Source organism: Daktulosphaira vitifoliae, unplaced genomic scaffold (assembly GCF_025091365.1).
Source record: "Daktulosphaira vitifoliae isolate Bord-2020 unplaced genomic scaffold, ASM2509136v1 Scaffold_2, whole genome shotgun sequence".
NCBI classification, from domain to species: domain Eukaryota; kingdom Metazoa; phylum Arthropoda; class Insecta; order Hemiptera; family Phylloxeridae; genus Daktulosphaira; species Daktulosphaira vitifoliae.
The window spans coordinates 11799405-11817952 of NW_026099573.1; the positions used below are offsets into that span (position 1 = coordinate 11799405).

General features: G+C 31.8%; 1 protein-coding gene across 3 annotated transcripts in view; it reads right to left on the reverse strand.

Moving 5' to 3' along the window:
- LOC126898935 (LIM/homeobox protein Lhx3) overlaps positions 1 to 18437 on the reverse strand; it is a 27524-nt gene extending 9087 nt beyond the window's left edge. Inside the window, exon 1 of one of the 3 annotated variants that reach the window (XM_050673349.1) lies at positions 17725 to 18437. In XM_050673349.1, coding sequence (XP_050529306.1) covers positions 17725 to 17953 — 229 coding nt within the window. In that variant the 5' untranslated portion in view covers positions 17954 to 18437. The remainder of the gene's footprint in view (positions 1 to 17724) is intronic. The other 2 variants (XM_050673350.1, XM_050673353.1) reach the window with 2 other exon arrangements.
- Positions 18438 to 18548: the final 111 nt, after the last annotated feature.

The following is an 18548-nucleotide window of genomic DNA, read 5'->3' on the forward strand; positions in this document are numbered from 1 at the left end:
AAAAAAAAAAAAAAAAAAAAAAAATTATATATATAAAAATATCTACGCCGTTAGTAATATTTTTCTTTTTTTGAGAAATTTTTTTTAATTAAATTGAAGTTGTAAAAGTGTACCATAATAAAACTTTAGTTATTATTAATGCCAAAAGTTGTCTATTATTAAATTATTATAAAATTAATTTTAAACATTGTTTAGGGTAAGGAGATTGGTTGAGATAAATCTATTAATGTTTTCTTACCCTAGAAAAAATTGTAAGACCTAAACTCGAGGTTTTCAAATTGTTAGTATTTTAAATGAAATTAATTTAAAATAAACTTTAATTTTACTAAATTAAATTTAGTACAACAATCATTACACTGAATAATTTCCTAAAATCAATCGCATAAATACATCCATGATCTAAACTTCAGAGAAGCTTAATGAAGTAATTTTTATTAATTGTAGAAAATTGTTTTCGACGGTTAAAATTTAAAAAATATGGTATGGTTAGCTTAATGTGAGGGCGTTTCGTTTTTTTTTATTTCTATTTATTATTTTAACTTGTATTTGTATAAATATATTTTTAAATTAATATTAAATTAAATTTCACGAGAAAAAACAAATTGAAAAATTAATCAAATTCACATAAAAAATGTTATGCTGAGATAAAATTCATCAGTTGTTCTGAAAGTTTAAGTTTATAAAATTTAAATTCAAGCGTGTTTGACTTAAAAAAATAGCTTTCCGAGTTAGAGAAATTCTTATACAAATCGAATGAACTTTTACTAAAAAAATGATCTTACGCGCGAAAAAATCGATGGGTTTTTTGGTGACTTGCACATTACACTAGGTGGTAATGTTATGCTATTAATCATTTCTACCGTAGAAATATCAAAGCTGTTTAAATATTGTATACCATAATAAAAGTACCGGCGCTTTTAATGTCAGAGCAGAAGGGAAAATTCATTTTGTATAATAGAAAACCCGTCTTTGTATGCTGCGGTCTTTACTAGAATAAAATAGCACTGTGCATTCACATTATTCTGTATAGATTTAGCTCGCAAGCAATTGTACTCGGTATTCACATTTATTATGTACATATGTATATAAGTAAGGTCTATAAAAATAAAAAGCCGTCTAACTGCGATCCGGGTATGGTTTTCAAGCAGGACAATAATAATAATGTGACTTCGAATCGAACTAACTGTTGGATGCTATTGGCCATCTGTCGCCTACCAACTCGCCCTGCACGTTACTCGATAATTCTTCTAATGTGCTGTTTGACGATAGTGTTATTGAAATATATGTGATAGCTGCTTTAATTTCATATTACTGTAAGTGGTATAGGTGCAAGTTCACTCATGTTTTATGTTCAACGGCTGAAATAATTTCTATTCGAATTTTAGTTTTGCGAGTAAAAATAAAATATTTTCTACTTATAACTTTAATGAAATTTTACTTTATTAAAAGAAGGCGACGAACAATTTTACTAAAATCGAAGTAAAATCAGTGATTTTCAATGGCGGGAAGCAAACTAGTTATTCGGATTTGTTTAAAAATATGGTTTCCATCCATTATAATAAGAATCGCAAAAAAAAAAAAAGCAAAATGAATATCCAATATCACTATGATAAAAGTTTGAGAAATACTGAGTTAAGTAAGAATTTTTAATCTAGTAAATGTAGCCAACGCAAATATGATAAAAGTCGTCTCATTCATGAATGGACTTAGAAGCGTTTCAGAAGTCGAAAAAAAATGTACTTTTTTCATATAGTACAACAAATGGTTACACAAAAAATTTATAATAAATCCCATAGGCGCATAATTGGTAAAATCTTTAGAAGGACTAGAATAATTTAAGTTCATTGATAAGTGGGTCTTATACAGAGTGTTCTGTAAGTAAAAAAACGGATTTCTATTGTTTTCATTGTTTGTAACAATTGAACTATTACCTTACTGAGCACATATGTTATAAAAAAATTTAAGGGTTTATCATTTGATATCTCTATGTCTACCAAAATGATTACATTTGCCTAAAATAATTGAATTAATTAGCAAAAAAAAATCATTTTTTTTCTAACACATTGGACTAAATAATTCTCTGTCCACTCCTTGTCACATTAAAAATATTCTTTTAATTGTATCTTAAGTAATGGTAAAATGCAAAAAATATTTGTAACTATTTTGAATTAAGACTTAGTGATAGTAGACAATTTAATTCCATGCTTTTTTATCGAAACAACCATAACTATGTAATTACGCCTTATTTGAATTCTAAGCAAAAATTTTTTGCTCATCAATTTGATTAGCTAGTCCTTATAAGTGCAAATGTCTGCATTAACTACCCTTAGAGATGAGCTTGAGTGTCTTATTTCTATTTTTTCCTTTATTCAATATTTTTTCTAATTATGATATTTTATTCAAATTCAAAATTAATCTACACTATTGAAATACCAAACTCACTGTACTAAACTTTTTAGTAGTGGTTTAAGTCGCAGAGAGGGTCACGTGTACTTACAGCAGACGACTAATTCACAGCAGGAAGTCTTATAAGGTATACTTTATAATATACGTGAGCTTTGAGTACAAAGTGAATTATTTTCTAAAAAGAACAAAACAGACGGCAGAATGAGCAGTATAGTAATGATAAATGATTATGATGCGGATAAAAACCGTATAGTATAATTTCACGGGGCTATTCCCAAAGGAGACGGTTGGCATTCGAAAGGAAGCGGTGGTGCCGGACAGGTCGCGTGTGTTAAACCCCAAGAGGGCGCCTGATACCCATCAAACCTAATTATTATTTGCGTTCAGCATCGGTTTGGCACGTGATTCAAAAACAGTTATTCTTCACAACCCCCCCGTCTACGATGTCCTTAGTCTTTTCTATCAATGCTCCTCTAAAAACATCGCTGGTTTTAGTCGCTACCGTAAAATCGAATTACAGACAGTTAAAGGGACATGTGGTAAGTAAATAAACGCTGGGAAATCATGTGCATGGATAGAATAATCGTTAACTGATAACGACTTGGAGGTCTGATGTAATCTCATGTTTGTTAACAATTTGAAAGTTAAATTATTACAAAACGTTGATAATTAAGATTGGCACATGCCAAATAATCCATTTGAAAGTAAGTATTTTCAAAGATTAAATCTTCAATAACATATAAATACATTTTTGCGGCTTTATTAAAGGGGTTAGTAGAAAATCAAATAAATTCACATACAATATACTTTTTTGCCTTCCGTAAAGTTTTTTTTATTGTGCTCTTACTTCTCACAAATTTAATCTATTTATTTTCAAATCCCTTTTTTTAAGTTCAGTTAATATAAGTAAAGGAAGGCAAGTTATATAATAAAGATTGATCACTCTTGGATAATTATTTAATAATAAAATTATATTAAAAATATCGATTTAAAACTAAAAAAATATTTAACTGTTTACCACAAAAAGCCACAAAAAAATACTAAAAATAATAATATTTTTAATTTTATTTTATTTTTAAAAAAAGCAAGTTTTGTACTTTTTGCATTCTACCAATTCAGATTTCACTCTTAAATCGACTCGGCGTTTTCAAAATAATATACATGTAGAGTAATTGTTTTGAGACATATTGTTGTAAAATAAAAAACTTTATAAAACTACTTAATGAATACTTTAAAATTTATAAATCCATTTCAATATAAATTAGAGAGTTTTTAATACTCGGTGTAATTTTTTAGGAGTCTTTTATCCAGTACTCGAAATATACACAATTTTTACATATATTTTCGGTATTCGTTATATAAATCATTTTTTAGAATAGTATTGATTGATATCATCTAAGAATGATTAAATTACTGCCATAAAATCCATCTATAGGTATTTGAAACAAATTTATAAAAATTAACAGATCCACCAAAAGTTACATGATTTTTGACTTAAGAGACGGTTACTTAATAAAGAAATGTCGTCGAAATGCATTATTTTTTTTATCGTACAGTACAGAAGAAAATCTTAAATTTTTATCTAGTTGTGAATGGTGTGGGTATTCCGTTGCTATGCAAAACACTTTAAAATCAGTCACTTTTACTGAATACTATATGATCTTGGGCTTTCACTCTCGTGACATCCATAAATCGAGATTTCGAATAGTTAATCTTTTTTCTTTCTAAAGTACATTTTATTAGCTCTAATTTAATGTAAGATAAAGAAGAACGGTTTTTTAGAACATAATAAAAAATTTGAAAAATTTCGTTGTGATTTTTAAGAACTCACGGTACTTTAGTTAATGTTTGTCAAAAGAAGTATACCATTGGCAAGATAAATGCAAAAAAGTATTACCAAGAAACATTTTACATTAATTCATTTATTAAAAATTTATTTCAATAAAAAGTGAAAACTAAAGTTTTCAACTTTGTCTGTTTGTAACAACTGTAATGTTTTGGGGAATTTACTACCGGGACCGAGACGAATTTTTCAAAATTATGGCTGTAACTAAATAAGTTTTGTGATCTTTTGACGTACCGTTGAGCAAAATAAGTCGAGTAGGAGCGGATGTAATGGCGTATACGGACAATATAAAAAAAAGTAAAATCAATAACTTCTTAGCTACACAAAGAAACTAAATTTTTTTTTAGGCCTTACGACTTTTTTTTTTAAATATAGATAAAATCTTTTGGAACAGTACTATGGAAGTAGCGATGTTTAAATGTAGACTGTAGTAGAGGCATAAGAATGATTATTGATATCATAAGACATTTCTTGGTCATTGTAAAAATATTAATAACTTTTATAGTACTGATCATAAATTTGTTATCGGCCAGTATTTTCTAAATTAGATCATTTTTTATTCTATAAGATAGTTAAATATGCATGTAGTCATTAAAAAAAATAGAATTGACATCCTTAAAAGTTGTAAGGAATGATGCTAGATAGTAATTCATTATTGATAAATCAAAAAAAATATGTAACTAAAAAAATGTTTTTAGCTTCAATGCGTAGCTGAGAAGGTATTAATTTTACCATGATGTGTTTTTTTGTGTCTGTTACCACTTTTTCTCAGTTCTCACCGAACCGATTTCTTTCAACGATACGTCAAAAGATCACAAATCGTATTTAGTCGAAGACATTATCCTCAAAAATTGGAAAAATTTCCCTCGTTCCTCTTAAATGGGAGAAATTTCCAAAAAAATTACAAATTGAAAAATCGCTAATTTTTGACATATTTTTTTTTTTTACTTAAAACTGCCATAACTTTTTGAAAAATATATGGATCAATATAATTTTTTTTATAAATGCATGATGTCTTTACTGATCATTTGGTATATTTTTTTTATAAAACTGACTCTTTACCTTTTCACAGGAGGCATTCAAAATGACCACTTTTTCAACTTAACTTTTAAAAGTGTTCCGGAAATACTGACACTTTTATATATACCTTAAATTAAAGCTTATGTAATGTACTTTATTATGAGAAAAAAAAATTTCGGACTTTATTTTGTCTTAACGGTGAAAATGGCTACCAAATACTATTTTTTGTTGAAAATTCTCAAACTTTGCAAATTTGAAAATTAGAGGAGAACAAATTCGTTCAATAATTATGACTGTCTCGTAATCTTTTTTTTTTTGACGTAAATCCTTTTTTATCGAAAATAACTAAGAAAATTTAAGATAATAATTATAACAGAGGAAAACCACCTACGCATTCAATATGAACGTGGTATAAAATAATAAAATATATCAACATTAATATTTAAAATAATTAGTAACTGTTATTTGATTGTTTTTAAAAGTGTGTTGAGGAATTATACTACATAATTAAATTCAATTATTGACCAATATGGACTTTTACCCGCATATTTTTGTTATCTTCCATTGGATTCACAAATCCGTATAAAATTTAATTGATTAGATGATCATTGGTATTATAGAGGGTGTTCAGTAGGTAAGGAAGCAGGTAAATTGTTACAAATAATGAGAACGATAGAAACCCGCTTCCTTACTTACTGAACACTATATAATTAAATTTTAGTGACTTAATAAAATATTTCTTTAGAAAATAATAATCCCACATTATGCGTAGAAAATACTTTTATTTTTTTAATTTCTTGGTAAAGATATCCAACTTAGGTCAAATTTAAATTGGTTTCCGATAGTTTTTTTCTTGGAAATTGTGAAACAATTTACAATTTAAAAAATTTTTTACATCATTTTTATTATTTTATAAATTCTTTTTTATTATTTTCTGCAGTTATATTACAAGTTTTCAAAAGTTTTCTAATGTCATTTATAATTTTTTTCACAAGTTTTTATTCTTTTTTTTTTCAAGTTTCTACAGTTATATTACACATTTTCTTCAGCTTTTTTTTTTAATAAGTTTCTACAATTATTTTAGTTGTTCCAGATAGTGTCTCATTTTTTTTTCTAATAAAATATTGAAAAATATATATTTAGGTACGTTACAAGGTTTTTTAATTTTGGGGTAGTTCATCAAGTGATTTGGTACTTCTTAATTCCATTTTTGTGAAATTTATTAACATTTTTACGCGAATTTCCATTACCAGTGACTAGTGTTTTGAATGAATATAAGAAAGAGGTGTGTTTTGTGGTTTAATTTTGCAAAATGGTTGGTAAACATCGTAGTAAAACAACCTCAAGTTAAGTGATGTCGCTGTTAGCGCCAGTAAAAATGTACCATTATGAAATTAATGTGTGCATAACTAAAATGAAGCGTGTCATTTTTTATATCATATTTAGGTCGTTTCAAAACGTTTACCACAATAGACGGTCGCGGTTTTATTTTGTCTTCACTGTTTTTTGACGCATTGCGCGTGCGGATCACGTGCGACTCTCAAACAAAACACAGGAGCACACAGTACGGGGCATGGTCTTTGGCATTAAATGTTCGTCGTACACTCCCACCGCTATCGAAATTCAACCCCTCCTTGCACACTGGTCGTCTCTAACCAACACACTTCACGAGCCGTTAGTGTATATAGTTACTATATTAATATTTCCCTTTTTTTTTTTTTTAATCCGATATAATTACACAATCGGGACGCAAATCTGGGAACGTTACAATAACACACGGATCTATTCTGTGTACAATTCCCAGGACAGACTTACAATTTTATTATTGTTTCGGGCGTCGAAAACAATTGTGTTGTATGCTGCAAACACTGGGGTATATATTTTGGTACGCTTAGACAAATTGAATTATACTCGGAGTCGTTTTCTGAAAACACCCTTTGCGCTGTAAAATATCTCATAAAATCAACCGAGTTGGCACCAACTTCAATCTGATAAGTTTGAAGGTAATATGAATGAACGGCTGACATTTTTCCATCTCGTCCAATGAAATGATGACATGCTGCGTCGTTACCTTTTGTCGGGTAACTCAAATTTTTTTTTTTTATCGAGTGTCCATAGAAATGGTTTAAATATTATCGCTACTGCTCTTTGGATTAAACGCAATTTAATGTCGATTTGTGATATTGGAAATCTTGTTTGCCTTGTAAAGCAGATTTATGAATAAATATGGTTGTCAATAGGTTTGAAGTGTACGCATGTGTAAAACATACAATCGTGCAATCTAAAATGGTTAATTGTATAATAATATTATAACAATAAACGTCATACCATTATTTTAACGGACACCCCTAGATCCCTATACGTTCATTCGTAAGATAAGCGATAAATTGATAACTATAGCCGGATACTTTGGGCTTAATGATATTAGATTTGATATACAGACAACCCTAACTAGGTTGTTACTGTATAAACGGGTTGTAGTTACCCGCGTACAAAAGATTCAAGTGTTTATTTTTTATTTTACCATTAACAAAGGGGTCGTTTGCTCCTAAGTATTACAATAATAACGACGGACTTCTGGCGGTAGCCACTCGTAGACGTTTATCAAAGTAGTGTATGGATAACGGAACAATAGAAAATTTACATAAATATTATTGCTTTAATTTTTTTCATAGTTAACTATTCAAGTGCAAAATGTTATCAATAACATTGTAAGTAAAAAAAATTAGTGTCTGCGGGTACAATAACTTAAAGCCCTTCGATTGTAAAATACTTCTAATGTTATGTTTTCAATTAGCTATAATCGTAAACTCGATCCCAACTTAAGTATGTCTTTTATTCCGGAATCTATTAAGTCGATAAAATATCTGGATACCTTCTTTTTTTTTTTAAATTAATGATTTAAACTTGCGTTAAGTCTTTGAGAATGTTCATTACCGTCCTAATAAAATCGTATCTTCGAAATTTTCCTATATTTATATAAATTAATAATTAACAATATAATTGAATTGAGAAACGACGCAAATTGAAAATATTATAAACTAACAGAAAACAGTAAAAAAGAGTTTTAAGCTATCATTGTCTTGTTGACAACTGAAACGTCTTCACCAGACACTGGATACATATTCTTCAGTATACATGCTGTATCCAGAAATTGTTGAATATTTTTTAAAATTTATTGAGCTTTTCAAAAAATGTCGAATTTGAAGATTTTTGAATAATTAAGTAAAAAAATATGTGTAACTTGAAGACTTAATAGTCAACATGTTGAGACTTAGGTCGTTTCTCAAATAAACGGTTCAACTAATTATCACACTTATCATAGCAATTATTATAAACGAGTGTGTTATACTCGTATAAATACTTCATTGTACGAGTTAGTTTCGAATAATACTCATTATTGTGTATATCAATTACAGACTTTTTATCACCCTTCATATTCGCCCCATTCAAATGCGGTACGAGTGAAATATCGGTATTCGTCGTTTTGTGCAGTGCACTATTGTAATAGTCGATAGGGCACGAGCTAGCACATTAGAAGAGGGGCTTATAATAGCAGAACCGCTTCCCCGTTACTTGTCCTTGTCTCACACTGTATACACGATAACAGATGGTGATGATGGAACTCCTCTTTCGTTTTGATTGCATTCGTTTCCAAACGTCGACCATGGCAATTTCGCTTACTGCATTTGTAAATTAAGGTTATCGAAAACTCGAGTTGCTAGATATGACAAAAAAAATTAAAGAAAGTTGTTGAATATTGTATCTATTTTCAAATTCAGATACAAAATGTATGAAAGGAGGGTTAATCGGTTAATCCATGACTATGTAACTATACTTTCGAGTGGGTAAAAAAACCACTACAGCTTCCGCTACTCACAACAAAACATATTAATGCGTTGTCCCCTTTGTGTAAACATAGTAATATCATCATCCGTGAAATTTTTAACAGCATGAACAAACACTACGTATAATATTATTAAACTCACGGATATGATGTCGTAGTAAAAATATTTTAAGGATTTAACTCGATCCGCCGGCTTAACTTTTTGATCAGAGCTCGACATTAAAAATATGCACTTAAATAGAAAAAACTAAGAACAATAATCAAAACAAATGCGATATTGTAACAGACATATCTATGAAAGAGTTTAATAAACATTGTGTTTTGTAAATGAAATGCAGTTCAGATAACCTTTAATTTTTAATATTTCCAACTAAGATAGAAAATGTTTAATCTTAAAAGAAAAAAGCGCCGTTTGATTCATTTTAATAATAAAAATATATAAATATATATATACATAGCTCGCAGGGAAAACTGGAAGTGAATACCGTAACATGTTTTTATTATTTTTTACCTTTCGTAAAAAGTAATAAGAAAAGAAGGGCAAGAAGTTTTAATAAAAGAGGGCACTCTTTTTTTCAAACATTGCTTGATTAGTTTTGAAATAGATTGATTTTTAGTGATGATGTACAAAATACTCTGAGTTATATTTTGTAAGTTTAGATTTTGTAAAATGAATAGCAACAACAGTTTTGGCAATGATTTCTGGCTTTTTATTGTTTGATGGAAAATAAACAACTTTTGCAGTCATTTTGCAAATACAAATACATTATTTTAATGTAATTTTAATAAGTTCAATTGTTTATACATATATTAAAATATTTTTGAGTTAACTAAATTTACACAATTATGGAAAATACTATTGTAGTTATTTTTACTGAAATTGAAGGGCTAAATTCCGAAAATTCAAAAATAATTTTTATATTATATCAAAGTGTTCTGTTCATTCACACTAATACTGTGAACAAATTCAAGTTCAATAATTATTTACAAATTATAAAAACGAGTACACCCTGCTAATGAATCCTTATACTTAGATCACTTGTCCCTACCACGTCTTAATTATAATGCTTAGGAACTTCTTTAGATAACAGAATAATACATAACACCTACACAAGTAATTAATTATAAATCAAATGATAATTTTAAATTTTATAGTTATTTGAAAATATTAACTAATCATACAGCTTTATTTTTGGAACGCGTCATTAAATGGTTTAGAATATCTCATATAATTATGACATAGAGAAACATAAACATTTTTGAGATAAAACAACATCACTTTTAGATTATACAAGTGTAAACATTTGTTATTCATACTATATATTTCGAGTACAATTATAATTTAGCTACATTATATGTACCGCATGATTTGTCATTCAGTTTTTTAAGACTATTGTTGCGATTACATGTCAGAAGTGTATACGTTGTGTACGAATAATGTTTTCAAAGCTGTAGCGCAAATTGATTATTTAGTTGGATTTTTAAAAACTTTCGCTCTCGAGTTAAATTTTTTCTAAATTCGATTTGTCTTCAAATAAAACATAATGAGATGAACAATGCAATTCAGGAGTAATTTTCGACCGTGGTAGTCGTCCATATGAATAATGGGAAGTAGAAACACTAAGTGAATGAACGCGTGTTGTTTTTTATACACAAATGATGACGGAGAAATATTATGAGAGATAGTTAGTATGCTTACACTGGAACTGGGTTCAGTCTGACGGGTGAAGAGTGCAGCGGCGACTCCAGGTGGTGGTAATTGAGGGGGTGGCAATAACAGCGGAGGAGATTATGCGCGTGTGTATGTGCCAGATGGTTAAGACACTGGTATACCAGCAAAGCCACAACGTTGGGTTCCGTTTTATGCCATTTAGGCGAGTGTGTGTTTCAATCAACAAATTAAACGGCGCACCCCTATCGACACACGATTTATAATTATTGTTATTATTTTGGGCAGGTCAGTCGGTCTAACTTTAACCATTAATCAGAGCAATGTTTACCAAGAAACATATAATTATGTAATAAAAGGGTTTTTTTAAATATTTTATTTACGACACAAGAGTTCAGAGTACAGAAATAAGTAGTCAAATAATAATAATAAAGCGATGCGATTTTATTGCTTTTTAGCATCCAGCAAAAATAAATTATGTATTGCCTGCGTATCCAGAAATATTAAGTATTAAAAATTCAATATCAGATTTTCTTGTCCGGCGATTCCTTTTCTCACTCGTACCTCTACAAAGTGAATGTATTCGACCGCGTTAGACTTTTCTATTTTCGGTTACAGACATTTCACAATGTAAGCAGACGATTACAGCTAATTATGTTTTTTTCGTCTGTTGTTAAGTCCGTACAATTGAAACTTTCCTTTTTTCGACTGTGGTATAAATGTGTTTCCTGTGTCTCTTGTGCAATTAAAAAACACTGTCGTTGTCACTGTCATTTTTCACTCTTACGATAACAAACGATTAAAAAAAAAAAGTTGTAAGATTTAGTAAAAAAAATCAAGTTATTATTGATTTTTATCAAGAACTTAAGGTCAAGTGCGAAACAAACATTTGTTTGTTTGGCATATTCCTGCGTTGCGCGTGTGTTAGTATTTGCTTTTGGTTTTGTTTGAGTTTGAAAAATCTGGCGTATTGACTTAGCGAAACCGTAGGGATAGTGTCTAAAAGTGTAATGACAAAGAAAAGCTGAGGGTTTGTCGATACACACAATAGTAATAAAAAACAAATAGTTGGTGGTAAAAAATGAAAAATAATTCCCTACGGGCGTACATTGCTAAAAACAAATATGCAAAAGAAAAATGCAGCGTTATCTTAAAAAACAAAAGAGAAATCAGGGTGTTCGTATGCGATTTATTTGTTTGAGGATAAAGGCAAACACAATTCGGCGGAATCATTATTTACATTTAACTTGATTCGCCTTGTGCACTTTTAAGTACATGCAAATAATTGCTATCCATAAATAAGTAGGTACACATATTTATTCAGATAATTAATGACTTTTTATTGAACAAAATTGATCTGACCAATTATTTATGTTGTGTAACAACTTATAACTAGTCAAATTTTATGCCTACTAAAGTACTAAAGTTTTACCAAAGATTTTGATAAATTGAAGAGTAGTGAGAGAGTAGTGTAGGGTAATGTACTAAACGGTTTGATACCGAGGCGTTGACGGAACAACATAAATTATCGTTATTGCCGATAGTGTTGGATTTTTTAACATCGCAGCGGTAGACATTTTATTGTGTTTGTTTTTATTTTATAAACTTGTATCGATGTTGGGGACGCTTTAGAATTATTTGATTGATGTTTTTTGTCGCGAAGGGATGCGCAGTCACGTGTTTCGTTATTGTGTTGATGGATTAAAGAACGCGTTAAAAAAGTTACTAGTAGGCAAAACAAAGGTGGATAGGTCTCTTGGAAATGCATTAGGAACACTGAAATTTGTACATAATAAAAAGTTATCGACCGAGTTTGGCGACAAATCATGAGATTTTTAAGGTACGGTTTGTGCTGTTATGTATTCATCGAAAGAGGGTGGAAGTCCCTCGGGCAGCGGAATGGAGTTGTGCTATACAATAGCAATGAGCAAACAATGTTGCCAGACGTAGAAAGTCACGTGTCATCCTTTAGTGTAATACAAATTATTATTGTAGTTATTAATGTACACACGCGCTAAACACAACAAAGACGAATATTATTCGTTGTTTGTATGAAATGTAATGAATGAGTAATTTTCTGTTTTATATTATTATTAACTTTTTTTTTTTACCAACTGTGCGAAATCATGTGACATTGTAAAACTGATGACAGGCGTGGTAAAGCTCTTGTTTCTTATTTTTGCTTGGGTTTTTTTTGTTGTTGAAAATATTTGGTTGTATTTGACCGTGTCACAGTATGACAACAAAGACGTGTGTCGTAACCGCCTTTTGTACAGTATTTGTACAGTGCCAAACTAACAGTACTAACCTGACAACATTAAGTTATTATATCGTAGGAAACCTCGATGTGTTCTTTTTAATGATAACGACTAAAAACTTGAACGTGACACTGCACGAAAAACAAATATTTCTTCGATACTTGTTGCACAAGATCTCGTAAAAGTAATAAATATAATAATTAAGAAAAAAAAATTCAATTAAATGGAAGTGCATCTTAATTTTAGGGTACTCAGTGAACAAACGGGAAAAAAACTCAAATGCTTTTAAAAATCAAATTTACGGCATAAAATTTACCAATCTGAAATTTCTTACAAAACCGTGTCAGTTTAAATATTTTGGTATTTGTGTAGGGTCGATTATCCTAATGACGATGCGGTGTGGACGATTTAGCGTCAAATCGAGATTTACCCCCCCCCCACAATCGCGAAAATTTTTGTCACGCCTAATTCGTTTTGTTCACTTATTCACTTGCTTGCTCAGCTCCCCCGTATCTGTGTAAATGTATATTGGTGTTTTATGGTAATCTTCACCCTCTAAGTGTTCGGACTGTTTTAATACGACGTGTACAACGCGTGTCCCCTTCTGGCTCGTATAATATGTCGGTCCTTAGCGCGTTTGTGACTTATCCTATGGGGAAAGGTTTAGCAGTGATAATCAATGGTAATCCCTTGGCCGATTTTATAACTGCTAGCCCGTTTAGCAAAAGCAGCATTTGCACTAAGTGAAACATTTGGATGTATTTCATCGGTCGATTGGTTTCGGTTCTCTTGTACATTGCTTTTTTTTTTGTCCCCGCCCGTTAATCTCTAGTTTTGAAAATATCCCGCTGAGCTGAACACCACCGGACTGTGCAACTAAGACCATAAGGCCAACGAGACCTATCCGGACAACAAACGGTTTTAAGCATTCGATATTTATTTCAATTAAACTTTATTATGTCATCACTATATGGTACGATGACACGTATACAATGTACAGCCGTTTTTCAACTTTTCGTTGTATACTCGAACGGGGTACAAGGTGATCGCACACGTTCCATTCGTAAATGTTTTGAAAGGCAATGTGCACTTTTACTAAAAACGGCTCGATGCCGTATAAACACTTAGGGAAATGTCGGCGGTCAAAGTGTTTAATTAGGCCTGTATGTAATTGATATTGCGGGTCGTTGCTTTACTTAATAAAACTCCGGTTATGTGGAATTAAAGGGTTCTGTATGCTTAAAAATAGCCACTAAAAATCCGTATTCAGCATGTTTTTCAACTAGTTGGTTTTTATGGGTCAAATACTTTTTTATGCCTTTCTTCTTAATTTCGTTATGACTTTGTTATTCGGGTCATACGTATAAAAGTAAATAGTCGAGGGGAGAGGAAAAATCTCGAGTGTTAATAGAGCTCTGCGAAAAACGCTTTACTACATAGCATGGCATATGATGCAAAAGCTCAGGTGTAAAAACATCTTATTGGCTTTAATCAACACCCGCCGTCGTTCTCGCTTTATCGCTCATTACTTAAATGCGGTGGCGTAGGAGCAAGTCGTTTAACCTTTCCGAGCTCCTATAGTTTTCGGTCTGACTGGGGAAGGGCAAACAGCTGTAAAGAGGTGTTCGTTAGCTTTTAAATAAGAACGTTTTAAAGGCGCCCGAACGACTCGATAAAACCAAACTTGCGTCGTACACCTTTGTCTTTTTCCCCTCAAGTAAACGAAGTTATATGTCTTTACTCTAGGGTCGACTCTAAACGTGTTTTTTTTTAACGCTCTAAAAAATCCCGGGGGGTTCTAATTTTCCGTAATGTTCTCGCTCCGTGAAGAACTTTCGTGACATGAAACACTTACTCGGATGTTAGAAATGAGCGAAACAAATTAAAATGATAACTGTAATTACCAGCGTTAATGTTTTTGTTGGAAGCCTCATCAATGAAACGAAGCCGTTGACTTTTAATGACGGCGGGATGCTATTGCTGACGAAACCCTATTTGGCCACCGCGTTAATTTTTATGTGTACGTTATGTTGAAATACATAGTGAAACAAATTATTCGTTTGTCGCATCCTAAGTAAACACAATACGTGTACAATATCCATATATCTATTGGTTGTTGGATACATTTGATCGTGATCCACTTAATTAATCGAAAAATAAAAATAATATATTTTTCGTTTTACTTACAAGTATTTCTCAATTTGTCAACAACCAAGTATTTTTTATGTTTATACCTTGTAAGGGTTTTCTATGCGGGTTATATACAATGTTTATTTTTTCAATAGCAACATACATAAACAATTAGTTTATTAATTAGATAATGATCTAATTGAGAAAATGACTTAAACATCATTCGGACCAATATTTCGGAGCTATTGACTTTTTTATAACTAGACGAGCACTACTAAGGAAAATTACTAATAACGACCGTGTCTCGCCTCCTCCGGCGTATATTTTCAAATTCTAACAACTGGCCAAAAAAACCGTTATCCACCCGTCTTGATTGTCTATTGAATAAGTTAGTTAATCGCGTATGTTGAATGAACAAGATAAATTTTTTATAAATTATTTATGTGTTAAATCGACAGATGAATTTGAATGCGGTAATATTTTTATCGTCGTCGAAAATTGCCATCGAACAAACACGTAGTTGGATAGAAGTAATGGAAATTTGTGTTTGTCGAGGACTAGAGTTTTTTTTGGAAATCCATTTGCGTAATGCGCTCTCCGAGTGTAGTAGGCAGTCGGCATGCAACTAGTCAACTCGTGCGCTTACACGGTCGCGTGGGGTAACGATGACTAATAAGGGGCGGCTGGGGGTGGTGGTCTGTAATTCATATTACTTATGTACGACTGAACGCGGTTATTATCCATACGGAACAGGTGGCACAGTTGTCCGGCTATTTTGTGCGCACTTTATCTTTTCATGTCGCCGCCATCGAGTGCCACCGTATGTCGCGACCCGATGGTTATCTCCGTTGTTTTCCCTGCCGGCCTTTTCGTATTGGCCTTTTAATGTTTTCGACGATGATCACGCAAAACATCGCCGAGGGAGTAGAAAATATTTTAACGCCGCTCATATCCATTAGCCCGTCGCTGAAAAGTGACGAGGTGGACGCGTTCGCCAGTTCACCTTTTTCCATCGCGTTCAGCTACGACAGCGAGAGTTTTACACGGACTTTTAACTCTGTCCGGCAATATGTGCGCCCAATGACCTTTCGACTTTGCCGTTTTTACGAGTGACACGAGCTAAAAAATCGAATAGTCTGTAATTTTGTTTGTACGCTCTCAACAATAAAATTTCACGCAGTGTTAAAAATTCCAGTGCATAAATACAATATAAATCGATTGTCCAAAACTAGAATCATATCGTATTGTATTTTCGGTTATCTCAAACGTTTTATTGATGTTTTTGGTATAAGCATATTTTCGTTTTAACTTTCTTAATAAACCATCTGACTTAATGAACACCATTGATGAATTAATGTATTTTATCTAACAACGGCGATAACTTGTTACTGACTAGTGTGCCTGACTATGTACGCGTTTGTGTTCGAGTCATAGTTATATTTTTTAAACTATTAATTGGCAACACAAAGTGCCTGTTAAACTTTTGTTATTTTCGCCGTGTCGCAATTCATTCTGTCGATTTAGTTTTTATCGTAAACAATTCACATTTCAATTGTAAATTTTAAGTTTTTTTCGAAATTCTAATAAAACATTTTCCTACTGTCGCACAACCATAAATAATTGTTATTTTCTCGATTTTTAAAACGCTTACCTATAAATTTTATACATTTTTTTGTGCAGTTTAATATATTAATTTTACCGAGTGTTACGTTTGATTCAAACATATCATTGTCAATTATTCTCTGGACTCCCTTAATTCGGAGCTTAACAATAATGAGGCCACAGGGTCCCCTACATTGACTGCAATGTTTGCCTCTAAAATGAAGTGACGAGATTAAAAAGTAGTCGTAAATTTGTTGGAGATTTTTCTGCCCCTCCCCCGTTGAAAAATCCTGACTATGCCACTGGCTTAATCATTGAAAACTAAGTAATGATCACTGGGCTAATTCATCTAGATTTTTCCATGCGTTCATTAAGGAATAGCAGGATACATTATATCGATTTTTTAATTGAATATTTTTTTGTATTACTTAATTCTGATTTTGTACAGTTATAACGATGTTAGTTTCCCTTATTGCATTTATTCGATGCTGCAATTGTATAGCGCTCTTTTTTTTTTTTTAAGTTGATACGTAAAAATGTTGTCATTAAGACGCTTATAATTATAGTATTACATATCATGAGTTATGACAAGTCATATTACTTATGATTCATAAATAATATTAGCTTCCTCCTTTTAAAGTCGTAATTCCAGTGTAAATTAAGTAGTTTTAATTTCGATTGATAATAACTACAGTCGAGTAATTACTAGAAAATGACAAAAAAACGACTAAAAGAGGTACCATAACCGGCTATGCTAATGATAATAAATTATTAAGACGGTTTGTCTATGTCAACTCATGTAATTTAACTTAACATCTTAAATGTCATTAAACACTCTTAGTTCTGGCAAATACATTTATGTATACCCAAGCGAGACGAACTTTTTACGATTAATACGAACGAAACAATTAAAAACAAACAAAACAAATACTTTAGCGAGTCTCACCTTCTAAAGCTTTATTTCTCGATAGTAGTGATAACAGAACATCTGGATTGTGCACAGCGACTTGCAAGTCGACAGCGGCAGACGCAACAGACGCCGGATTGAGGAGATGGTGGCCATGATGGTGTTGAAAGTGATGGTGGTGGTGATGTAAGTGAGGTAAAAGTGATGGTTGAGGCGTTCCTCCGGACGATGGCGACGAAGATGGTGGTTGCCGGAGAACCGTGGACATACCGATGGAACCAACGTCGGCGGCACTAGTTTGTTAAATTATGCTGTCTGTGTTGTTAATATTAGTAACGAAATCTATTTATGTCGGGTGTATAAAAAATATATTTTATATAAAAATAAAATGTAAGTATACAAGTCATAAAAAACAACTTGAATAACAAATTTCCATTTCAACATTCGTAGTAAATGATCATTTTAAAAGAAAAATGTATTATCGAACGCATGTTCTAAGTTGCGGCTATACGCGTTCGGTGAAATGTTAAATAAAAAAAAAAAAAAAACAAAAATATATCAAATTCGGGCGAAAAAATATTAACCGGTTATGAGGGTCGAGCGGTTGTCGTCCTCGTTGACGGGTCGGCCGGCCATGTGCCGGTGATTCGGTTCACTTGTAGTGCGTGCCGAACAGCAGTGCGAACGCGTGTGAGAGTTTAGTGTGGCGGGTTCCGCGGTGCGGTCTCTGGCCAAATGCTTTGACGGCGGCGTCGAGTTGTGCGTACGCATACTACGAGCTTTTATCAGTCGGGGGCATAAGGAAAATTCGAGCATTACGGGTAAAGGGGGTTCGGTGATGGACGAGGAACAGTGTCGCTACA